Genomic DNA, 27,497 nt, shown 5'->3' on the forward strand with positions numbered 1-27,497 from the left:
TGGAGTGCAATTATTAATCCCTTAAGTAACGGTTTCTCAACCTAGACACTGTCATTTTGGACTAGGATACATTGTTTGTTATGGGGTGTTATGGGGACCTCCATGCTCATTGCAAGATATTTAGCAGTACCCCAGGACTCTTCCACTAGGTACCAGAAGTGCCACCCCTGCCCCGGTTGTGACAAACAAAAACATCTTCAGATCTTCAGACATTGCCAAATGTCCCTCGGAGGCAAATTCAAAATTTCCTCCTCCCTCACCCCTTGTCCTATTAAGAATGACTAACCTAAATCAAAATAGCAGGATTTTCTGTGATTCAATGTGCTAGGACATTATTATGATTTTTTCCACTGAAATTTACATTCATCTTTTAGTTAAACTCCAGTAGTACTCACTGTCAGTTATTAGAATTAATTAATTAAAAAATAAGTTCAATGTTGTTTCCAGCTATTACATGCTATTTTTTATGAAAAAGCTTTCAACAAAGAAATAACAATTGCTTTAAATACCTATTTCCTTTACAAACAAAACAACCATAACATTAATCTATCCTTGTTCATGTTGAAAATGGAAAAGATTAGGCAGTCAGAATAATTAATTAAATCTAAAGGCATAAGCAATTGTACAAGGGTGTTAAATCCAAAACCTAAATTTATCATGCAATACTTTCACCCAAGAATCTGAACAGTTTCACAGAAAAAAAATGTTAATCTAACATTTTCTAAATTCACACTATTTATTTCCTCATGGATATTATAGTTAACATAATATAAGCAATAAATTTAAAGGAAATATACACTACACATCACCACAGGACAATAATTCATATATTTGATTTTCTTCTTTTTTTTTCATTTTTTAGTTTTGGGGTTCTTGAGGTATTATAAATATCATGACTTATTAGGGAGATTTTGTTTTCTCTCAGCAAATTATACTGATAAACTATTATATCCTAATAACTATAAAGACTATTAAATCTGATAAACTTACACATGATTCCACAATGAATTAATTTCTTAAATATGCTTCCATAATGAATCAACATCTGGGCATATCTGATATGGCATCTTCATATTGTCCCTAGCTAATACCAAACATGTTATTCTGCTTTGTGTATTTTTAATAATGTATAAATTACCTACTTATGTGTAACAAGCAAAATGGTTGGAGAGATTGGCTGGCTGTTTTAGGCTATTTTATGCATCAGATACAGGGAAGCCACAGCTGCAAGATCAATGGATGAAAACAGGGATGAGGAAGCCAACGTGTCCAAGGGAGGCTCTCTGAGGCAAGAGGGAGGCTCTCTGAGGCAACAGTGAGGTGAAGAAGAAACGCAAATCATTGATTGAAAAAAACAGCAAGAGATTCCTAGACCAAGGGAGGTAGGAAATTGGGCCAGAAATGGGAAATATCAAGATGTAAGTTATGCAGGGGAATGTTTCTCAGCTCTAATGTGCTTAAGAATCATCTAAGCATTGTGTGAGATACAGATTCTGATTCAGAGTCGGGGGCAGAGTCTGAATTTCTAATAATCTCTCAGATGTTAATGTTTCTGGTTGGTCCATGTGCCACACGTTATGTAGCAAGGGGCTAGAACATGCCACCCTCTGCTCCCAGAATATCTCTGGAAGTAGAAGTGCCAACTCTTATCACAAAAATCTATGAAATTAACAATGAGGGAATGCATTTCCCCTGGTTCTCAACATACAGAAACATGCTATCTTTATACCTTCTTCTATTTCAGTTTTTAAAATTAAAATTCAATTTTTTTTATTTCAGAATATTATGGGGGTACAAACACTTTGGTTACATATACTGCCTTTGCACCACCTAAGTCAGAGCTACAGTGCATCCATCCCCCAGAAAGTGCACACCACACCCAACAGGTGTGAATTTACCCATCCCCTCCTCCCCGGCACCTGCCTGACACCTGATGAATGTTACTTCCATATGTGCAGGTAAGTGTTTATCAGTTAATTGATCTTTATACCTTCTTTAAAGGAAAACATAGGGTAGATTGTTGCTTTGATAAACAAGTTAATTTCCTATTGTTTTAAACAAATACACATATACATATCTATTAGTAAAACGTCACTAAGGTTTTTGCTTTTTCTTATATCCTTAACTACCAGGTTTCTATAGTATACTATCTGATGGCATAATGAAAAACTAAAATTTCTAAAGTCAAGATTAAAGTTAGGTTTGACTTTTGGATGATAGTTTTAAATGAGTTTTCCAGCTCAATCTTGAGTTTCAATCCGCTCTTTATGACAACCCAGGCTGTGCTTTTATCCTAATCATTTGATTCCTTTTACACCTATGGGAAAACCAAATCCTGGCTTACTTCATACCCTCCAAAGCAACTATGAAGTCCTGATTATAGGTTTTGGCATTTTGTCAATGTCAAGGTGTGCCAGGAAGAGAAGCAGATACAAAGATGACAGATAGATGAAGTATCTCTGATGGAAAACATCGCTTGGTGAAGAAGCTGGTAGTACAATACAAATTAGTTTGTTCAAGCACAAAAATCTGAAGACTGAACACCAATACTGAGTGGAAGTAATTATAATCTCTTTCAAAGAGGACTATTATGGAAAGAATGGAATACATAAATTTGTTTCCATGACAAATATTCAAAATGTCACTTTACATTTTTGTAAGCTATACCTGTAAACAAAGTTATGTTCAGGCATTTATCAGAGTTTTACAAATACAGGATCCTTTATTTTCTGAAAAAATAAAAGGAAAATATTCTCACACAAAACCCTCATTATAAATATTCAGAGAACCAAAATGCCACACACACTAGTAATACGTGTCTGACTTGATAAAATACCAAAGGTATGCAAAAAGTTAAAAACATAAAGACAGCACCAGGTCTTTTTCTAAATAAAATGCCCAGTTTTAAACTGATTTAGGTAAGTTGCAGACATTTTAAACAAAGAATTTAAGGCAGCATAGGTTTATAAATTCTAACCTACTTGGAATAGTCACCAAGGTTAATGTCAAGGCTGTAATTTTGGAGACTACCATCTCCAAAAATACAATTTCTACCTGATAGGAAATTTAGAATGTCTTATCAATTCACTATCCTGATTATATCACAAAAAATGTTAGATTACCACACTTAGATTATTGACACGATGCTAATAATAATTAAATTATTTCATTCAAACAATTGATAAATTCAGAAGAGAAAAAAAACACCCTTCAAAACTTTTAATAGTTCCATTGAACACAAATACTAAGTTGTACTAGTCCATGCGCTGAATAAACTTATAATTTGTCACCAGATGTACAGGAGTTACCTTTAGAGAACACATCAATAATTCAGTCTGCTTCCCAAGAGAGGTAATGGAGAGAATCTTGCTCCATTTCCATAGTTTATTGAACTTACCCCATGTGATGGATAAGAGATCCAGCCCAGCTCCCCTTGAATTGTTTTTGAATCCAGTAGATTGACTAAAAAGAAACACAAATACACATACATAGTTAATAATAATGAATTATTTCTATTTGCTTCTGTGAAGTTAATGCTGTCTGTTATTGTTGATATTGCTCAAAAAATATGACTCTGCAATTTTTATCTTAACCATATAATGAGTATTAAAAGAAGGAAATTATAAAAACACAGGAAAAGTTAAGAGATCAAAAGTTTCTGTGGCCTTTTAAACTTTGGGTTTGTTTACAAGGATTAGTTAATATTCAATATATTGACAATTTCTGACAGAATAATTACAGATTTAAAGAGGAAACAAAAAAAGTAAAATAAGAAACAATATTAATGCTAACAAATACCAAAATAACTATAAAGACTGTTAAATTTGATAAGCTTACATATGATTCCACAATGAATTAATTTCTTAAATATGCTTCCATAATGAATCAAAATCTGTGCATATCTGATATGGCATCTTCATATTGTCCCTAGCTAAAACTAAACATGTTATTCTGCTTTGTGTATTTTTAATAATGTATAAATTACTTATGTATAACAAGCAAAATGCTTTAACTACCAATTTGGGGAGATACCAAAGCAAAAACATGTTTTATATTAAAATAGTATTTGCTGTGTAAATCTTTACTTATTTAAAGAAGATACTGTTACCCAAAAGCTTTAGTTATTTTATTCAGAACTTTGTGCTAGCTATTGACACAGTTGACTCCTAATTAACAGTTGTGGATGAAAAGTAAAATATAACATGTGTGTGGCTGTCTTTTGAATATATTATTAAAAGATAAAGGCAAATTATTTATTTTTAATACAAAGTATTAATTTGTAATGGAGTAAAAATTAAAATATAAAAAGTCACTTCAAATATAATTAATAATTAATGACAAAAGTCTCACTTTGGTTGTCAATCTGATCTGTTAAATAAGGGAAACTATGGTTTCACCCTGTCCTTTTTCTATGTTGGAAAACAATCTCATGATTGAATAATGGAAGATATAAAGAAAGGTTACATCAACTAAACATGTATTATTAATATGAACCAGAGTAGGTAAATCAATAAATGCAATAAGAGAATTATTTCCAGGGGTTCTATATACATACAAATCAAAACATATGTAAATACATACACTGTACAACATGTTCAGGTGTTGCCAATAAAGTGTTTCCTTATACTTGTAAAGCACCACCCTCTCTTTAATATTCTCAACTAGTTTTTTTTTACAAAGGAAACATCAATCTCATAAAATGTTAAGAAAAAGCAATAATATATTTGATAGACATTAGAGTCCTAAATTTTTAAGTGCTACAAAAATTTTAAGAAAAGTTATTTGGTTACCTGGTTAGATGAGAAATATATTAAGTAGGTATAAGAAAGTCTCTTGATCATTACAATTTAAAAGAGATACAATTCTCAAAGTTAGATTGTTTAACTTTTGACAGTGAAAGAAAAACAGATAAATTTAACCTATTACATTAGAATTCTTTAATGATTAAGGATTTTTTCTCACAATAAATTAATCCCAATGAGAAGTAATTATATTTAGATAAAAGAAGAAGATACCCCTGCATGGATTACATAGTGAAATTTCCATAATTGAATTATTTCCCAGGATATGTGGAAATGAACAGTATGCTTAATTATATTATAATTATCTATCTCTCATAAATGATTAAAAAAATCTTTACCAATTAATGTTACAGATTATATTTTGGCTGAATGTTACAAAATTTTTGAAAATATGAGAACACGCCCTCATCTTTAAAGTATATTACCAATATTCTTTCTGATAAAGACATATCTAGTTCAATTGTTGGTTATACCACAGTAATTATTTGATTTCTCTGAGTTTTACATAGGATTTGCATAGTAAAATTTACCTTGCCAGTTTTCATAAGTAATTAGGTCATGTTCACAATGTCCTTAGGGGTCTAAATGGCTCAGTGTATCATAATGTATGAGTAATAATTGCATATGTACTAAATGATGGTTATGTGTTACTCTACCTGCCAAGATGAATAGTTGATTTAATTTCAATATTAATAACCAGAGAAAAAAGTATTTGAGGCAAAAATGATACAGTTAATACATTGTTTCCACTTAGTAACTAACTCATTGGAATGTATTAATAACCTTTTATCTAAAGATATAATATCCATAAGTTTTCTCTGATGGTAATGACTGGAAAAGGACTGGACTAATCCCATCAGCATTTGGTTTCTACTCAAAGGAGAACAGCAAAGCCAAAAAGAATTATATAACACAGTCAAGTGAAATAAGTGTACTAGATTAATTAAATTTATTGCATTTACTTAGAAATTGAATTTTTAATGTACTTAATTTAGCATAAGGAGAAAAACACAATTAGCAGCATTACTCCTGATTCTGATTCTGTTATCTATCAAACATCATTATATCTGCCCGGTTATCTCACAATGTTGTTGTGATTATCAAATAGTATAAATGTATTTAAAATCACCATGAATGGTTATACAAACTCAGTGTTCTTATACAATTAATATATTATTTATCAACTGTTTCATGTTCGCTTCTGAATTGTATTTATAATCAACTTCAATATGTGATCCAGTAGAAAATAATAGTTCACATCAAAACACTTTTTTAAAGAACTTATTTGAGGTTTATAAGGCACCTTTTGTTTGTAGCCAAATAAGAATTAACACAATATAAGTATTCTAAACACTTTAAAGAGAATGGTTGCTAAATTGAAACTTCCCAGAACAAAAAATTCAAGTCTCCTGTGATTTATTATAAAGCAGCCTTAGTATAGCATAATTGAGATAAGAAGAGAAAGTCAACAGATTTTGAAAGTTAACCTATGAGTGATTTCTCTGGATACACTGACTAAATCTAACATGCAACATATCCTAAACCCCACACTAATACAGACAAGAGCCTCACTTACTGACACTTTCCCCTCTCAAAACACTGTAGACCTCATCGTTACCTCTCAAGTCCTGCCTCTATTCAAATGCTAGGGCAGATTGGATAGCCTGATGAAGCATGATGTACAAATATCATAATATTGCAGTCTAAGTTTTGATGACAACTTGCAATTTGGTGTGACATGGGAAAGACATTATTTCATTAATTTCAGAATATTTTCAATTCAAAGAGTTATATGGCATCTATTAGCTTTTCAAATGAAAGTGATTTAAATTGGAAATGTTTTTAAATGTTATGATTCTATTCAAGTTGATGTATAAATGGGTGGGGTTTTCTGGGGCAAAATTGTATCTGGAAATTACTGTTCTAAGTCTAGATGGATATGATTATGGGTTTCTTTTACATGCTTTACTGTCTCAGGTCTTAATGCTTTTAAATAGAGATGTACGTGTAGGAGAATGGGCTTATGTTCATGAGAAGAGGAAGGCAATCCTTACTTGGACTCTTTATTTTTTTAATTTTTTTTTTATTTTTAAGCCTATGTAGTTTCCTGTATTTATTTATTTTTTATTTCAGCATATTATGGGGCTACAAATGTTTAGGTTACATACATTGAATTTGCCCCACTCAAGTCAGAGCTTCAAGGGTGTCCATCTGCCAGACAGTGCACCCTGCACCGATTAGGTGTGAATGTACTCATCCTCTCCTTTCCCCTCCCACCTGCCCAACACCCAATGAATGTTACTATTACATGTGCATATAAGTGTTAATCAGTTAATATTAATTTGATGGCGAGTAAATGTGGTGCATGTTTTTCCATTTTTGTGATACTTCACTTACTCAAGGACTTTTCTTTTTAAGAAGGCTTTTTGTTGCTGCTTCAATTTCGGTACTTGATATCAGTATGTTCAGGAATTCTGTTTCTTCCTGATTGAGTCTAAGGAGGCTGTGTATTTCTAAGAATTTGTCCATTTCTTCCACATTTCCAAGTTTATGCGCATAGAGGTTTTTATAGTACTCATAAATGATATTTTGTATTTCTGTGTTATCAGTTGTAATTTCTCCTTTTTCATTCATGGTTGAGCTTAATAGAGTCCTTTCTTTTCTGCTGCTCATTAGTCTAGCAAGAAGCATTTCAATGTTATTTATTTTTTCAAAGAACCAATTTTTTTGCTTTATTAATCTTCCATGTGATTTTTTGTTATTGATTTCATTTTGTTCTGCTTTGATCTTTGTTATTTCTTTTCTTCTGCTGGGTTTGGGGTTGGTTTGCTTTCCTTTTCCAGTTCTTTAATTCAAAAAATTGTTGATTTGTTTTATTTCTGTCTTTTGGATGTAGGCATTTATGAATATAAATTTTCCTCTCAGACCTGCTTTAGCTGGGTCCTACGTATTTTGAAAACTTGTGTCTCCTTTATCATTTAGCTCAAAGAATGTTTTGATTTCCATCTTAATTTTCTCCTTAATTAAATAATCATTCAGCAGAAGGTTGTTTAGTTTCTATGACTTTTTGTGGAGATGAGAGTTTCTTTTGGAGTTGGTTTCTAATTTTATTCCACTGAGGTCTGAGAAGATGCATGGTATAATTTCTATTTTTTTTAATTTGTTGAGACATCCTTTGTGGCCTAAGATATGGTCACTCTTAGAGAATGCCCTGTGAGCTGATAAGAAAAACTTATATATACTGGTTTTGGGGTAGAATGTTCTGTAAATGTCAGTCAGGCCCATTCTGTTTAAGTCCATTGTTTCTTTGTTCATTTTCTGTTTGGAGGATCTGTCCTGTTATGTCAGAGGAGTGTTGAAGTCCTCGGCTATTTTGCTGCTGCTGTCTATCATTTTGTTTAGATCAAGTAGGATTTGCTTTATGAATCTGGGTGCACCTGAGTTAGGGACATAGATATTTAGAATTGTTATGTCTTCTTGTTGAATTGTACCCTTCATCATTATATAGTGACCATCTTTGTCTTTCATTACTTTTGTGGATATGAAGACTAAATTATCTGAAATGAGACCTGCTATGCCAGCTTTCTGTTGGCTTCCATTTGCTTGAAATATTGCTTTCCATGCCTTCACCTTGAGTCTGAATGCATCCTTGTGGGTTAGATGTGCTTCCTGAAGACAACAGATACTTGGCTTGTGTATATTTATCTATTTGGCCAGCCTATGTCTCTTTAGTGGGCAGTTCAAGTCATTCACATTTATTGAAAGAATTTATAAGTGGGCAGATTTCTGTTCATCCTGTTGAGTCGAACTTTGTTGCTTTGTTTTCTGTCTTGAGCCATTGCGGTATCTGGCCTTTGACCTTTAGCTTTTGAATGATTTTACATTGGTGAGCGTTTATTGTGCTGATCTGTGTATAACACTGTTCTGAGTATTTCCTGGAGGGCAGGTCTTGTCTTGGTGAATTCCTTCAGTCTTTGCTTGTCTGAGAAGGTCTTTATTTCTCCTTCGTATAAGAACCTTAGTTTTGCAGGATACAAGATTCGAGCCTAGTTATCATTCTGTTCGAGTAGGGCCCCAGTCTCTTCTGGCTTGTAACGTCTCAGTTGAGAAGTCTATAGTTAGTCTGATGGGCATTTTTTTTTTTTTTGTAGGTTACCTGCTTCTTTCCCCTTACAGCTTGTTGGAGGGCCTCTTTTGTGTTTATTTTGGGCAATGTGATGACTACGTTTTGTGGTATCTTCCTGTTTGCAATGAATCTCCCAGGAGTCCTTTGATCTTCTTGAACCCGGATATCTAGATTTCTTTCAAGGCCAGGGAAATTTTTCTCCATTATATCCTCAAATACTTTATCCAACCCTTGTTTATTTTCTTCTTCACCCTAAGGATGCTTATAATTCTCACTTTCAGCCTCTTCACATTATCCCACATTTCTTGTAGGCTTTGCCCTTTTCTCTTATTTCTCTGCTCTATCTCTGTGACTGACTTGTATAATTTGAAAGCTGCTATCTTCGATCCCTGAGGTTCTTTCTTCTGTTTCATCTACCCTATTCTTGAGGCTTTCCACTGTGTTTTGTAATTGTTTGAATAAATTCTTCATTTCCAGAAGTTCTGTTTGATTTTTCTTTAATATTTTAATTTCTGTAGTGAATTTTTCTTACTTGGACTCTTTATTTGGCTTTCAGAGAGGCCCAAAGATCTCAGGAATTTAGTGCTTACCTGAAAGCCAAATTAAGAGACCCAGTAAGTAGTGACACCTTTGGGAGAGAAGGTAGTGTAGTTTCTGATGGGAATTAGAAGGTATTAGGAGGTATTAGAAAGGAGCAAAAAAATAAGAGCAAAGTACGGAGCAAATTGGCTCTAATTGGTAATAAGTATCTCTGGAAAGGAATAAACCTGGTTGTTATTCTTGCCGCTGACTCTACTGTCAACATTTTTCACTCCACTGGATTGTGGAGTTGAGATCCCAGGAGTCATGCAATCTCTTCCTTTCCTAGCCTCCATCATAATGGAAAGACCCAATTAAAAGCCCACTTCTGATAATTCCTTATTCGTATTGCCAGTGTCACCAAGAATGTTCTATACCAGGAATTTATACCATTGTCTCTTCTTATTTATAGAAATATACTAAATTTGTTTAAAGGACTTAGTTATTTAAATAAGAGTTTATAAGAAATGTTCCCAGTTGGTGAAGACAGATTAAAAACTTGAGGTGTAAATTTCTGGAGTGTTCACTCTTAGAGAAATATTAACACATAAGTTTTTTTAGGGACATTTTTAAATTGTGATTCATAGTGGCTACTTGTGCACTTAGAAAGACTAAGAGTTACAATAATATTCATATCTTGAAAGATTTTATGTGTCACAAATATGCAGACAGAGCTAAAATATTTTTCAAAATCAAATGCCACAATTTTGTACTGAAGCAGATCTTTTCAATTATCTAATACTGCATCACTAATATATCAATAGATAATCAGTATGTTCTGTGTTATTACTATAGCTGCATTTTATGAAAATACTGAGTTATAAATTATTATCAAATATCATTTCAAGGTGAAGAGTAGTCTCTAATGGCTAAAGAATTTCAGGCTCTTAGGAGAATAGAAATGTTTTCTTATAAAACCTTCAGGTATAAAAGGCCTTTATAGCCATGTAAAAATAACTATAAAACCACTACAACAGAAAACAAGCTCATCCTTTGATTACATTTTGCTTTTATTAAAGAATAATGACAATTTTTTTCTATTTGCACCATCACGTAATTGTCCCAGCCATACTTCATATATACTTATCTTTACCATTTTCATCACTTTGTTATAATAAACAGAGTAACTTTGCTCTAGGTTACAGAGCAGAAGAGGCCTTTAATCTGCTTCTTAATGATACTTACACATCCAAATAGAAGAAAATGATACAGAAACAAATAATTTTTTTTCTCAGTTATAATTTTTTTGTGTAGTTCTATGGTCAAATAAAATATGCGATTAAGAAATCAAGATTTATTTTGTAACAGGAGTCCGCCAAAGCTCAGCCTTTCAGTTCTACTGTACATACTGGGGTATGACAATGAGAAAAAGTTTGGAAAAGTTAGTTTTATTGATATTTATGTATTTCAACATAACTTTTACCTACTGTGCTTACATATTCTCAATTAGGCCTTTCATTTGTATTTATTTTATTTCTACCTAAACATAATTAAAATATTTTAATAAATCTAATTAATATTATAGTTCATTTTAGATATCCATAATACTTTGAAATAAAAGTATTATAGTTCATATGCTAAAAATTATAAATATATTATTTATATTATAAAGTCAATAATTACCTATCAATTGTAGGCAGATAAAATGTCCTGTAAGCTATATTACATTTATCATAGAAATATTAATTTATGATAATTTTTATCAAATGCCCAGCTAAGATCATTATGTAAGAATTAAAGAAAAAGTAGTACTGAACATTTTTGTGAAAAACCTCTTTCATCACATGGTATCTTAATGGCTTACTTATGTGCTATAAGATATTTCTGGTCAAAGTGGTATACCCTCAACTTATTCTTTATCATTAGCTTTTTCTCTTGGGCAGTAATTTTGGATTTACTTCTATTCAGATCTTAATTATAGAAGAAATTGTAATGAGCTGCCTCATCTCAACTTTGCCAATAGCAAAGGGAACTCCTTAGACTCAAAATAGACAGTCTCACAAGATGCCCGTTTTTCATAAATAGAGTGGATCAAGAAAATATCATAGACCAAAATTCTACCTGAAACCTGGACATTTCTGTAAATGTAAATCCTGTGCTCTTTCTAAACTGTTAAAATTTTCCTTTTATTTTTTTCTTTTAATCAGAGAAATCTAAAGGTCATACTCATATCAATACTAGTATGGAAAAAACAACTATCAGAATATCAGTAGGGAATAGAATATGTTCTTATAACAAAATAATCCTTTCACATAAATGAGCAGGGATGTTCTACTGTCAGCGAAATTTTAGTACACTGACAAACTGAACTTTTATAACAATTCCTAGAATAGCAGGTCTTTTTGTTTCTGTGCATTGTTAACTGATATTATGAATCATTTAGACAAGTAAAATGTGTTCTCCAAAATGTAAATGTTTCTAAAAGTAGAATATTAATGATTATGCAAACAGCATATTTTAACATGTTTTTTGTAAAATGTTCCAGAAGTTATAGAACAACTTGTTTACTTGTAATTCAGAGAGTGTTTTTTGAAAGATTAAAAAGTAAAAACATTGTTTAATTAGGAAATATAAATAATAATTATGGCAAAATGCAGTTCAAAATGTAGCATATACATTTTGCCTTCACCACATAAAATTAGGCTATCTTGGTATTTTTATCATATCATCATAAAATCTTGATTAGCAACCTTCAGGTACTAACAGCTATCTAGTTAAGGTTTGACTGAGAGCTGTGAAAGTAGAATAAACACACTGGCCTACAGAACAACTTTAACATAGTATTTCTTACAAAAATAAAAGTGTTCCTAGAAGTCCCTTGAATATAAAGATTCAAAACTCTAGTACAGAAAACAAAGAGTGTAGTGATGAAAAAATTAAATTTCAATTTAAAAACATAATCTGCACATTTTGATATACCAAAACACATACATGTGCACACACAGAAACACACACATACTTACACACACATACATGCTTATTTCAAAAGAAGCCCATTACAGAATAAATAAATTCGTTTAAATTCCTGAAAACTAAAATCAGAATGTATCTTTGACTACATCATATTTTGTAGCATAACTATATCTAGATTGCTATAATGTCGTATATAGCATTAATTTTGTCATGACAATACAAATTTGACTGTCTATAAACATAGATACTCACATATAAACAAACTATGCAAGGTACAAATCTGGGTCTTTATAATGATTCACAAAGTATTAAATAAGGTATTGCATGCTTATCAGTTATTTCAAAACTCTAGCCCTTTTCTTTGCATCTTCAGAGTGTGTCAATGAAAAGTTTCAAATTGTTAGTGCTTGGAATAGTCAGAAAACTTTTAATTTATTGATGAAAGAGAAGGGAGAGTTCAGACATACTTCAGCGTGGCTTTTCCTGGTAGTGTAGTCATAACGTGAATAGTACCTACAGAAGTTTCTATTTGGGGATGGTTCGTTTTTGATATTCAGTAACATATGTTTCTAATATACTCAAATGTACACGTGTGCAGGCATGCACTCATACAGAATTTACATTAGATATGTGCTTATTAAGAGTAACTATTTCTGAATATGCAGTTATTTCAAAAGTTGTCTTAAAATATGGGTTTATTGTGTATTCATTTAAATTATTTTTAAGTTACATGCAGTAAAAAGAAATCTCAGTTATAATTATCCCCGCCACATGTCTTCACTATTAGGGTTAAGGTAGTAAACCTACTACAAACCTGGCCAAACATAAAATAAAATATTCTTAGTCAATTTCCAAAGGATCACCTCTGGAAAGGGAAATTTAAAGGCATACTACTAATTATATATAATTTTCCCTTTAATCCTATATACATTTTTATATTAAAAATAATTTTGAGCATTTTATATTAATTTTTATTAATATGTACATTTTTATATTAAAATAATTTGAGCATTACTTTCAAAGGTAAGAAAATATTTCCTTATGCAACGTACAAATGTTTAAGATGTACCTCGAAATATAGGAAAACCACCATTGTAAGCATAGATCAATCTAACTAGTTCAGTCAAATAAAGTATTTATAACTACACTTGGAAATCTTTTTTCAGAGAATAAGGATGATCAAAGCACTAAAATTCAGAAATATTGAAAACACCATAATAAAATCTCTGATTTTATCTTTTTGAATTATTTAATGTAAATAACTGCTATCTTACCTATAGTAAACTAGATAGTAAAGTAAATCAAGAAAAAAATAGTATTCCCTTTTATTCTGCCTCTTTAAAAATATTTCCAGTATTTGACAATAATTAGATTTGGTGGGGCTTACATATTTAATAAAAGAATAACAAGCCAATTTAATTTCTATTTTTACTTTCTATGATGATGCCAGTTCTTTCATTCTGTTAAATTACAAAATCTTCCATAACTAGCTTTGGCATATTCAAAGAAAGAAATCACAATTTGTATATAACTCTAGCCTTTATGCCATCTTTGAATGTCATAGATGATTAGGGAACAATAGATGAAAATGAAAAAGATTAGATAGGGACAAATAAGTAGCTGTTTTTACTGTTTTCACCACAAATTTATAGTTCAGAAAATTGAATTTATTTAGTTTATGAAATTGAATTTTATGCCATCATGAGTTCAAAAGGCATATATTTTTCCATAAAATTTGGCTCACAGTGTGGGAATTGCTCAGTTTGTAAGGGGACAATACTATTGGTGACATACAGACAAAAGTGCTGCAAACAGACTTTTCCTCAGAGTGGTCTTTTGCTTGCCCAGAGGATTACTTAGATAATCCACATGGAAGACATTGCAAATTAGCTTCCCAGCCTAACTTCCTCTCAATGTGAAGACTGCTATCATATGCAATGAAAGAATATATCCTCTAAAATCTCTATACTTTTATTAATTGCTAAATTGGATTTCAAAATCAGAAAATAAATACGTATTAACTACTACCAAGCTGCTCTCTGTTTCCCTTAGTCATTTGAGCTATAGAGGAAATGTTAAAATTTCATATTGATTGGAAATTAACCAAATTTATCACAAGCAAAAAGTAAAATTTTAAAGCCTTATATTTTTTTTATCAGGCGGAGGATTTTATACCCTACTGGACTTGTAGACTTTATTCATCTATCTCTTAACTATTATTTGGAAAAAAGATAAATTAGTTTCCTAATAATGAATATATAGAAAATTCAAAATGAAACAACTTTGATACTGACTAAATAGACTTCTCAGTAATAAAACTAAAACACATCTCTCTTCTTGCTCCAGTTCCTTTTGAGACCCTGCTATGTAATCAGTCAAGATTTTTGTCTTAAAAGAAAAGACAACTCAGTTTAGAGCCTTTAAAGTCAAGTTTACATTTCCCTTGATTTGGGAGAGTTCCACAAACCAAAATATGAATTACGAAATTAAATAATGGGAAAAGGAGTTATTGACACTAATTCTCCAGAAGCAATGGGGAAAAAAGTTTGTTGCTAAGCCTTCACGTTCGCTCATGGAAAACGTGCCAATAGCTTGTGAGGTTGGATAACTCTTTGGGAACATAACGGATAACACATTAGACTTTTTTTTTTTTTTTTTTGCATGTTACAGTGAAGAAAGCAAGATACTGAAAGCAGCTTTCTGCTTTGGAAGCCTGATGTCATCAATATGCTATTTTTGCTCTTTGCCAGGTTAACAGAATTTATTGCAGCAATTAATGCAAAACATATGTGCCGAAATACCCACATGAAAAATATAATTGCCCTCAACTTAATTTGCTACCTTTCAAAAGCCTGTTTTTGCTACCTTTTCTCAATGCCTCTTGTTAAATAGAATGCAAGTGGGTTTTTTTTATGAAAAAGGAGAAAAATCACTACAATTTATCTTTTTAAGTAATTAAAAAATTATCTTAAATGGGGGAAAAGTTCCAGAAGGACTAAAGTCTACTTTTTGAACCATGTTCTATTTTTCTCCCTTATTGACCACTATTATAATTCCAATAGTTAATTCACACTTCATTTTTCTTACATAAAACCCTAAATAATCACACTCTGGTTATATTGACAATTTCCTCACCATCTCTGTGTGCGGAATTCCTGAAAAAACATTCTTTCCAGGTTGAGAAAAGAAGTGTTTGAGTGTTAGGAAAGGAAGACAGAACTAAGAATGTGTGAAGAAAAGGCATCACAGACATCTTCTGCTCTTCTATTCTTTTGTCCACATCAAATCTCCTTTAACTTATTTTCTTAGTGAGTCCCCCACCCATAGAGATCATTAACTTATGAGTGCAACGACTTTGCAGTTTCAGAGTACTCCTACCTATTTGGTTTCCTTCAATTTTTCAGTCCAAAAGTCTGAGCATTCCTAAATTACTCTTGCAAAGTCACACAACAAATTAGTACAGTTGCTGGGATTAAGGTCGAGAAGCTAATACTTTTCCTGAATACAAGACTGCTGCCCTAATTCACAGGCATTTGTGTATAGGGAAAAGCATATGAGGTTAGAATCAGAAGACAAAGACAAGAGAGGGTCTGGCTCAGTTAACTACATTATTATGATCCCTTTCCCCAGTTTCCTCAATTGCAATAACGGGAGATGTCATACTACCTGTTTCAGGACTGCTTTAATGATTAAGTGAGGTCCAGTAAATAGTGAATGGTAATACAGGGGAAAATCTTTTCAATCAGCAGAACACTGTGCAATTATTATCTCAATGTTAGGCATGGTACTGAGGATATAGTGTGGGAATCTACCGGATTCAACAATTATATCTTTTATGAGAAACACTAAAGCTCCTACACAGCCACAGAAACAACAGCATCATCCAACTACTAACCTACCTCGGCAACATCACTCCCCCAAACTCTCTTTGGCCCATTTCACATTTACTCTCAAAATATTAAGAGGAAAAATCTTGTTTTAATAAAACGGTGCCAGTCAAATCTGGAGCTTTGGGGAAAACAGACAACTTTTGAGCGCACAAGTTGGGGGGAGGTTGAGGAGCATCCCCTCAGCAATCACTAGGGGCCTAACAGGTGGCATTAGTAGGTAGCTTTAAAGAAAACTGGAAAAAAAAATTCCTCATTTTAGTCTAACGATCTAAAGAGAGGAGAATGTCTGAAAGAGGAACAAATAGCAAAGGTGTAGGGTTAGGCAGTGGTAAGCTGGACAACGGGGTGTCTTAGCCACTCCAGTGCCCGCCAGCCGAGCTGGCAGAGTAGGAGTCGGTTTCTCAACTCTGCAGGGAAACTTGCAGAACCTGTACTGCCCCGCCTCCCTCTGTCACCTGGTGAGCCCGGGAACACTGACGGAAAGGCGACCACGCCACCTCCGGACGCCACACCGAAAAGGTCTGCGATAGCCATGGGGGCGTCGGTGGGGCGATCACAGATTCCGGGTGGAGTCGATCGCCCAGGTCAGGGCGTGCCCGGCCCGTCCACGGCGCACACCGGACTGGCCCCCGAGTAAGGGAGGTCCGGGTAGCGCAGGGAGGTCGGCCTGGCCCCCGGGTCAGGGAGCTCCAGGTGGCGAGAAGGGGACGCCGCGTTTCCCGGCGCCGGCAGCTGCACGGCCGCAGGCAGAGGGCGCACGTTCGCCTCTCGCCCGCCCCAGCCCCCTCCGGGCGCCCGTGGCTGCCGAACTTCGCGCCTTCGCCCTCTGCTCGCCGCAGCCCGGGCCGCGAGCCGAGAGCCCCCAGCCGCGCCCGCCGGGCGGCGGAGACCCGGAGTGGCGCGGCCCCTGCCCCGACCCCGGCCCGCCCGCCAGGCCCGCCCCGGGCACCGGCCCCGGCCGCCCGGCGCTTGGAGACTCGCGCACAAAGGACCACGGGCTCCCGGAGGGCGGGGGCCTGGGGTACGTGGAGCGGGGTTGGGTTTATGGTCTGATCTTTAATTTGATGCGCAGTGAGAAAGTAGCAAATGGCTGGGGGACAGTTTTCCCTTTGCACCACTGAGTCTCCTCCCAACGTGGAGTAGTTCGTGGTGAAGACGCGCTGATGGTGGGTGTGGTGGCAGCAAGGAGCACTTGCTCCTCTCTCTGGTTGCCACTTTACAGCCCCTACCCTACCCGTAAGACTCCGCTCCGTGCTAAAATTTCTCAGGGCACACTTTTGTAATTTCCTCTATATTGCATATCAAATGTGGAAGGTATAACGCGAAAAAAAAAAGAAAGAAAAAGAAAGAAAGAAAGAAACGCAGTCATTCCTTCCTGTGGCCACCCCTGTCTATGGCGAAGATCATTCACAACAGTTTGTTTGTACAGTGCTGCCACTTTGCCACTTGTATTTTCCCCCCTCCTTCCTCATCTATTATTCTCACTTCACCATGTTGGTTTGGATTAGGTGGATTTTCACCCTTTGCTTTGACTAGAACAGCAGGACATGGTTTAGAAAATGAAGGGGTGGGGGTGGGGGTGTCCACACTGAGGGCTTCCAGTTTAATAACCTCACTCCAAGTTTGAAGCCTTATTTGCTGAACTGGTTTTGATTCCATCCTCCCTCCATATGCATTCGCCCAGACATTCAAGGGGGGAAGCATTCTTTGGATTACACTCTTAAAACTTTCCCGGATAAAATATTTTCTTCTGAGGAAAAATCAAAAGTGAGTAAATGTGAGAGGAGAAACAAAGAAAGGCACCCCGCCCCCCCGCTTGTATTTTAATGTGTGCAGGTTTTTAGGGATTTAATAAAAATTGATTACCAGATGTTTTATGTGATAAATGTCTTTCTTTTAAGCAAAAGATTGATATATTAGCATTGGCTTTAGAACCTTTGCATTTCTCTACCTCTCCATCTTTCTAATCAACTTTTTATTTTCTTTTCACTTGCAAAACCTTTTTTTTTTCTTTGTAATCGACCACCCTTTTTATTTCAAAGGAAGCTGGTAGGAGGCAAACTAAAACTTGCTGACTTTCAGACTTTTCCTGGAGAAAACCTCCTGCCAGGTTCCAAGAACTACCTGATACCAGACAGCTGGGAACAGAGCTAGAAAGTGAAGTCAAGGAGTGCACATGTAGGGACACCCTGAACACAATGAGCAATGTCCTCCTAGATTGATTGATTTCTGGCTTGAAAGCCTTTGCATTTTATAAATGTCATAACATTGCTTTTATTTCTAAAGTTATTACAGAAAAATTAGCTAAGGTTTTCAAATTTTTGCGAAGTGAATTTCTAATCCTGGTTTTCTGTATACCTGGATGAATAATATAATGAATGTTTCACAACACTGGTCAATCCTTTATTTGAAAAATCTGTGGAAAGCTACTTGGGAGCTTGGTAAAAGCCCTTTATTGACCCTCCTGGTGATAAAATCCAGATCTCTGAAAACAGAACCCAGAAGGGGACACCTGCATCTGTTCTTCTAAATCTTCTCTCAAATAGGAATTAAAGTAACAAGGTTTATTAAAGATTTTAAAGTAAAAAATATGCATTCTAAAAAATAAACAAAGTTGAGGATCTTGACAGTCCATGACTTGTAAAACTTAATGGACTTCCAAGAAATACATGCTTCTTCATACATCTAGTATTTATGCCAAACAAAATCATTGGAAAATGACTCAAATCTAAGGTAGCCCACATCACACCACATTTCTTAGTAAATGTCTATAAGAACTTATTGAGTTTTGATGATTTGTGGAAAGTTTTATTAATATTTTCTTGAAGATTTTATGACTTGAAAAATGTGACTCTCAAGAACACGTCTTTCTGTTTCCATTTGAAGTGAAGTTAGTAAATCAAATATACAGTGGAAATATGTTTTACCTTTAAAAATCCCTTTGCAAAAATAACTGATTACTTGATATTTAAAAATTGTGTATATTTTACTTTAGAAAAATTGCAGATTTTCTGAATTGATTTTAACGTTTAGGGAATCTTTATAAAGATAGTTATTGTGAGAAAGTACTAAAAGTCATTGGACCCTTAAAGAACAAACCAAAAATTGAATATTAAAATGTGGATAATATATAAACATGGTAAAAATATTTTGCTAAATCATATTTTTAAAAATGGTTTGATAGCAAGGCAAAATTACTAGATTGCTTATATGAGCAAGGAGCAAACTATAATTAAGTTCAAGTAATAAAAACTTTACATAAAACTTTCTAAGCCCACTAAACAATGTAAAAAAAATCTCTTAACTTCTGATGTTTACAATATTTTGTTTTAAATTTTTATATTAGTTTTAAGTGTTGTTCATTGTAGCTCCTAATTTCTAGTGTTTCATGGAAAAGATAACTTTATATAGAATACAACCATGATCTAACATGTGGCAATGGTGTTTTATTATATGTAGTTTACCTTTTATAGTTTCAGTCACTTCTGAGTTATAAATATAACCAACTGACTTTTTACCTTAAAATAGGTAGAAAACTTATAACAGTCACAGCACCAATAGTAAAAAAAGTATAATATTAAAAATGATGATAGTAAAGCTGTTCGGTATTTATAAATCTATTATTGCTAGAACACTTAATCTTTAAAAGAGTTTGTAATTGCTCATTTATGACAAGCACTGGAATGGTGTGATGTATAAAACATAAAAATAAGGAAAATTGGGTATCAAAGTGAATATTTTCCCCACTTGAATTATTATTATCAATATTAGTCTTTACAAAGATATAGATTCAGAATGAATTAATTTCATGACGGATTTTGAGAGGTTACAAGAAGTTTCTTTCCGGCACAATCAAAATATTATCGTAGCAATTCGGATTGTCAGTAAAAGCTTAAACAAATTTGTTGATAATCCTGTTAATGACCTAGGTCAAGTGTTAACTGTTGTGGGTTATAAAATAGTGAAATTAAGGTTTCTCCTACCTTCAGGCAAATAGCACAGTTATAACTGTTGAGGGGGATGTAGGGGCAAGCTATTACGAGAGCTATTAAATTACAAAAAAGTATAATGCATTCAATTATTTAGTCTAGCATGAAGCAATGCTATTAAAAGCAAATGTAAACCCTCCTCCAAAAAAAAACTTATAAAGATGATATGATAGCTTAGTTCTCTATTAATGTTTCAATCACACTGTGTTCTTATTTGAGGGTAAGTGTTTATGTATGAAAAGTGATGCCAATTCATAGTAATTTGTAAAAAGGGAAAAAACTGCTATTTATTTGTCTCCAACATTTGCCTAATACTCAAAGGGAAGCATATAACATTCATCTGCACATTTTACTTTTAAGCTATAAGTAATCACACAATCACATAGTCTCCTCTAGCATTTAGGAGATTTATGTTCGGGGAAATGCATTTCATAGAAACAGTGTTCCGGCTACTTAAAAAAAAAGTCTTCCAAAATAAGTAGTATATAAATATGTAGATTTAATTTATTCAGTTCTATTTTGAAAACTTTGATTTTCAATGTAAAGAGCTCTGTGGGTAAATGTTAATCCAATTTATGAACACTTTTGGATAGAAAAGTGATTTAGTGTATTATATACTGATGAATAAGCAGTGCATTTTAAATGCCTCAGACTTTAATACTGCTTCAAATGTATTAAAGTATTTAAAGAGAGTACTTTATCCAATTCTAAAAAGGTTGAACTAATAACAGTAACTTCATTTTATATCAAGTTTTAATCTCTTTCCAAAGTTATTTGCATTTATCATTAATAATCTATCTGAGATGGAAACAGGGAGAAAAATATATCAATTTTTAAAGGCATACATAGTGTAGCAATCATATTTTGCCATGAAAAGTAGTTAATTTCCCATTGGAAGTCTTTTCTTATGTCATGTAAACAGAAAGAGATTTTAATGAAGTTTTTATAAAGTTGTGTTTAAGTATATAGGCCAATTCTTGAGTTAAGTGATCATTGGAATTATGAATGTGTATTATCATTGAGGAGACCAGTGATGAAAAATTATTTTTAAATGGATTAATAAAAGGAAAATTAAGATTATACTTTTCCTAACTTCTTATTCTTATCATAGACCCAGACCATTTCAATATTGATATTTAATTATCAAATCTCAAAATTTTAAAAAATCACACAACTTCAAGTTTCCTAGCAATTAACTCAATGGCCTGGTTTTGTTCTCTTTTAGTTCTATCATGACTAACTTCATAATAGATTGAGGAATATATTCTAGTAAATATTTTTAGTAAATTCTAGCAAATTTTCTATAGTGTTGGAATACAATTTTGAGCATAGTATTTTAAATGCATTCTAGTATTTTATATAGATTTTTCAAAGTTATATAAAAATCTACATTAATATGATTCATTTCATCATTATTCCCTCAATATATGAATTTTCAGAGCATTACTTTCTATTCGAATTACATAGTTAGAACAATTGCATGAAAATCTTGCACATACTTATAATTTTCACTTTTCATGTTATTCAACTCAACTACTAAAAGCCAAGCTATTTGATTAATATTTAAAACTTCACTTCAATATTATCTTAGTTAAGTCATTCATCTTAAAATTGTTTTAAAGCTTCCCTTCATATCCACAGAAGGTTTAGGAGACACAACCCATAAGACGTGATCTGGAAAGAATAATCTCATGACTGAAGGATGGATAGTTAAAGTTTTATCCAAGCAAATTAAATGTAATCATGTTAGTTTTCTGAATATATTTACCTTCCTATATATATAGTGTGTACCTGACTGCATAATTATGTACATTATATAGCCAAACATACACAATGTGAGACTTAAAAGCAATTTGCATATTATTATCCCTGTTTCGTTAAATTAATATTCATAAATTTTTACATAGGTGTGAATAAGTTTAAAGTAAAGGGTCATTTTTTCTCTTGCAGTATTCTTAAAGGTTATGTTTTCCACAAAAATAATGACTCTCAGCTGTATTCCTGTGCATTACTAATTCAGTAATATCCATTATCTAAATAGTTAATAAATATTCCACCTGGAAAAATATAATTTTTCATAGCAATGTGGGAATTATAATACTATTTTATAGTTATTGTTAATATTTTAATATCTTTAAAAACAAGAAGATTTTTAAAAATACTAATTTTTACTTTTTGGTGTGTTACTCATTATACAAATGATTACTCTTGCCTTTCATTCATAAAGAATGATTGACTTTTACTTTCAAATAGATATTTTTTAATTTGGTTTGTAAAAAAATGTGTGGGTAAGATGATTCTCTTCATCCTTATGTTTTAGGATTTTCAGTTTCCCAATTAAAGAAAGACACAGGAAAATTTAATGAAATCTGCCAAATTGATAAAGGCAGTCACTAAGGCAAGAAAGAAATTAAACTGCTCTATTGGCAGTGAAAGTAGGTCACCAAATACAAGAGGCAGTTTTTACATTTAATGAAAAAGTTTCTAAATATTTTGTTTTGTCTTGTCTTTTTAAACTAATGTATACCGTATAATATAGAACAGTATTGTCTTGACAATATATTTTTTAATGAGTGATATCTCCAATGTGGCATTGCACATCAATTGCTTAGTATTGCTAATTTGCAAAATAAATTGCTAAAATGTTATTGTTATAAGTTTAAATCAGAATTTCAAGAAGAAATTTACGTTGTAAGTGTTGCTTTAAAGCAATGAATTATTTAGAGAAGTTTATCTTAAGAGTTAGTGATTGTATTCAGAAATCATTAGAAATAGATCACAAAAGATATACAGGGAAAAGAAAATGTATCTATTAAGTACATAATCTTATAGGAAACATCACTGTCCTTAATATTAGGTTTTCACTTTAATCCATTGAAAAGGAATGAATCCCCACTGCAAGGAAAATAAATAATCAACATCAAGGAAATGCCATTTGCAGCATATGAACATTCTTTCTTAATTTGCTAGTCAGTTATTTACTATACCTTCCCAGGAGCGATTCACTATTCATTAAATACATTCTTCTATTTGTATAGAAGCCCTTAAACAAAGAGAATCCCACCTAAGCTTATTGTAATTCCTGCGAATATTACATATGTTAATGTGGCATATGCTGCTCATTAGAACCTGTACCACAGAGCAAGCCATTGCCTGGCGGGATACACATCACTTCAATACAGCAGTTGCAACATAAACACACACGCACCTCCGCTTCGTGAAACTCTGATTTCCCTTTCGTCCATTCATAAATGCCATGATCCCAAGTAGGAACAACCTGTCATTACCTTTAAACCTACTAAAGAATCTAGAGAGAGAGCAGGGTTGAATTTTCTTTTAAACTTCTCAGAGTACCACATGGTCATAATTAGAAAATAAAATACTGCCTTGGCGATTTGGCAATTAACATACTGGGTTGCAAAACTGGAGTATTTTCTTTCTTTCTTTCTGCTTCGAATTGGCCAACAAAGTAATTGCTGAAATTGGTATCAGATTAAAAACACATTTTGAAGGTTTAGGCAATCCAAAATTATCTCCCAAAGTGTTTTAGAAGACAGTTGAAAATAAAAAGCGCATCTTTCCTTCACTCTCAGCACAAACAGCTTTATTCGGAGGCACCTTCAGGACGTGAAAAGGCTTGGGTGGAACGTGCTTTGGGGAGCGTGAGCCCCGCGGGCAGGGCGCGCTGCACCTGGCTTACCTTCATTGGCAGGCGGCAGAGTCAGTTCCCCGGAGCAGCCGAGAGCAGAGCAGCTGAGAAGGAGGAGGATGGAGAGGTGACAATCCATGGTGCTGGTGCAGAGGGCAGTGAGAGGAGCATATCTCCATGAAGCATGCCACTGATGTGAGGGGGAGCGCTCTGATTGCTGGAGAAGTTACCATGCTCCGCTCGCAGGCTGATGTCAAGTTTGACACTGGAGATAAGGAGGAGTCTGGCTGCCTTCGCGCGAACCTCGCTCAGGGGCTTCCCCGGGTCCTAGCGCCGTCTGCAGCGGGCGCAAGGAAGAGCGGACGGCGCCGTGGCTCGCTGGGAAGCACAGGAAGCAGGTGGGGGTGGAAGTCGGGGGCGTCGCCAATGGGGCAGGAAACCCAGAAGTCGTGATGGGGCAGGGGTGTTGCGAGAAAAGCACCCTCTCTTTATTTTCAATGAAAAGCAGCTATTTTAGTGTTTCCTATACGTGCTCTATTGCTTAATTCACCGAAGAAACTAGAACATGGATAGGAGTATCATATGGCAATGTTGTGGAAAAGAAACTGAAATGCCAGAGAAATGTGTGTTGTTCAAGTAATACTAGCTTTTCATTTAAAAAAAAATCAATGATGATTGCAAAATTTTTTTTTATATGGGTTATTCTTTTACTACGTTCAACATGCCCATGACTCTCTCTGAGTCCTTTGTGGTTCGGAGAGACGCTGATGCACACCCTAAACCAGAAAGTCTCTGCAGTTCTACACCAAATGGTATCAGGGCATTTAAATAGATTTGGCGCAGTGATTTAGTGCACATATGGTGCACTTTGGTATTCCAAACTGGAAAGTAAGCTTCAGTATCCTATGGAAGTGAACAAGCCCAGTCTTAGCAGTGGGTCAACATTTACGCCTGTTCTGTGCTGTAAGAGTAATACAAACCAAACCTGAACTTCTTGACAATGCTTGCCCCACTCCCTCACTATTTCCTGTTAGGATCTCAGGGTTCTGTGAGAGAAACAAGGCAGAATTCACAGCTCCCCGTTCAGCTTTCAGGCACTGACAACCTGATAATATTTGGATCCGGTTCTTCTTTAACATTCCAAATCCAATAGCTAAATAATAATATCCTTGTACTTTCTCACTTAACTTTACACCATAATTACAAATGGTCTCCCTTATTTCTAATGTAATTACAATCTATTTCAGCAAAATAATTCTGTAATTTATAGTTTAAGAACTGTTCTCACTTATCTTTAAACTACCCCCCAGAAAATGATTACTCAGATATCCTCCTACACATCTATCTCTTCCTATTCTAAAAAGAAAACAAGATTATTATATTCCTTGAACAACTTCAAGAAGTAAAAGTATATTGACAACCTTAAGATCAGTGATCCATTTTAAAGCTCTAGGTAGTGGAATCTAAATAAAAGTTTGAAAGTGCCTTGATAATAAGATATTCTCTTCACAAGCACTATGAGAGAACATAATTTTCACCTGAATTTAAATTAATGGTTCCTGATAATAGTTTGTTGGCTGTGATGGGGGCGTGGACAGAAGCAGCAGGGGAGAAGAGAGTGACCCTGTTCACTTTTCTGTGTGTGTCTTGTTGCTTTGTATCTCTAGCTTCTTCTCACATTATGTTACCAGAAGCTGTAGAACCCTCAAGTGCCAAATCTGTCAGAATTGAAAATAATGACAGACACTGAACAGAGGACTTAAATAGTGGTAACTTGGTAGCACTTTTTAAAGTTCCAACACAACGCTTACATTGTTCTAGGGTTAAATACATTTGAAGGAAACCAAAATCTTATTTAGATTGACAATTTGAAAGCATTTTGGAAGAACATGTCAATGTGTTGGCATGCACGCACATTGGCCCCTCTCATGCTATTTCTCTTTTCACACTTAAAAGCTACTTGTCACTGTGAAAAGAGGCATTCATGTTTAAAGGAAGCTACAGTAGTGTCCAAATGAGTACACAAAGCAATACCTGGCCTGGGAACATGATGTAAATGATATCAGATCTCTAAATTGTCGGCTCTCTAGCACTCAGTAGACTTTCCATAACCTCAGCAGCATTCTGGATAGACGTGAAAAAGAGTGATGCCAACCAACACAGGAGAGCAATGAATGTGGCCACAGTAGGAGTGGGAAGGATAGAGGCAAAGGCAGCAGATTCAGAGAAGGCCATGTCAAGAAAGTGGTAGTTGAGTTGCAGCTTGAAGGATGACTAGGAGTTCACTAATTAGAGAATGGTTCAGAAGGCACTGCAGGCAGGCAGGCAGATGGAACATAAACAAAACCAGAATAGTGTCCAACTGAGGCAAAAAAAAAAAAAGCATCTGGCATATAGACAGCATAGGGTATCTTAAAGTATTTGTGGAAGAAAACAGCCAGGATACAAGGAGATGGGGAGTGGGAACATAGTGCAGGGAAATGTTTTTCAAAGAGCAGTCAGAAAACTGTGCAGAGACCTTTATGTCACCTGTCAATGATACAACAATATATTCTAGACTAAGGAGAAACATCAAAAGCATTTTCACATATAAATTGATCATATCAGAGTTTTGGGAAGAAGTTTTACTGATAGCACAAAACAGGGTATCTCCATTTGTGGTACCTGGACCACCTGCTGCTGAAGTACCTGGAATGGTTAGTAAGAAGTTATCCCTTCTTCCCACCACAGACTTTTTTTTTTTGGACAGAGTCTTGTTCTGTTGTCTGGGCTAGAGTACTGTGGCGTCAGCCTAGCTCACAGCAACCTCAAACTCCTGGGCTCAAGCCACTCTCCTGCCTCAGCCTCCCAAGTAGCTGGGACTATAGGCACATGCCATCATGTCCAGCTATTTTTTTCTACTTTTAGTAGAGACGGGGGTCTCACTCTTGCTCAGGCCAATTTCAAACTCCTGAGCTCATGCGATCCTCCTGCTTTGGCCTCCCAGAGTGCTACTATTACAGGTGTGAGAGCCACTGTGCCCGGCCAACCACAGACTTACTGAATCAGAATCTCTGAGGTTGGGACCCAGGAATCTGCAGCTTAACAAGCTTCTCAGGTGATCCTTGTGGTCCCCTACATTTGAAAACCACTGCTGAGTATGAAGGAGGGAAAACCAGACACAGGGCTGTTAGATTTGAGGCTATTTTTTAAAAAAGACTAAAGTGATAAAGAATTGAACTAGGATCTCTCAGAAGGAGGGAAAATGAAAAGACACCTGTTTTATATCCTCCCCCCCCCCTTTCCTTGGAAGAGAGGACAATCCCATGGACTCTAGAAAGAGATGTTTTAAAGAAAGTGTTCTTAGAGGACAGACTAAATGTGAAAAAGAAACTTCCTGGAGGAAATAAAAAAATCTTTCTATTTAATAATAAATTTTGAGGCGGTGTCAGGGGTATGGGAAAGAGGAGATGAGAGGTCTGGGAAGGAGCAAGGTTATAAAGAGTTTTATGAGGTCTTCTAAGGAGCTTGGACTGGGGGTTGCTGAGTGGCAGAAAAGACATCATTTAA

The 27,497-nt window shown here is 34.4% G+C and overlaps 1 protein-coding gene across 2 annotated transcripts in view; it reads right to left on the reverse strand.

Annotated features, from left to right (window-relative positions):
* The window catches only part of EPHA3 (EPH receptor A3), a 326,023-nt gene extending 301,808 nt beyond the window's left edge, over positions 1 to 24,215 (reverse strand). Inside the window, exons 1-2 of one of the 2 annotated variants that reach the window (XM_045557657.1) lie at positions 24,000 to 24,215; positions 3,398 to 3,462 (exon numbers count right to left, since the gene is read on the reverse strand). In XM_045557657.1, the coding sequence (XP_045413613.1) occupies positions 3,398 to 3,462; positions 24,000 to 24,087 (153 nt within the window). In that variant the 5' untranslated portion in view covers positions 24,088 to 24,215. The remainder of the gene's footprint in view (positions 1 to 3,397; positions 3,463 to 23,999) is intronic. The other variant, XM_045557665.1, reaches the window with a different exon arrangement.
* Positions 24,216 to 27,497: the final 3,282 nt, after the last annotated feature.

Source organism: Lemur catta, chromosome 1 (assembly GCF_020740605.2).
Source record: "Lemur catta isolate mLemCat1 chromosome 1, mLemCat1.pri, whole genome shotgun sequence".
Classification (NCBI taxonomy): domain Eukaryota; kingdom Metazoa; phylum Chordata; class Mammalia; order Primates; family Lemuridae; genus Lemur; species Lemur catta.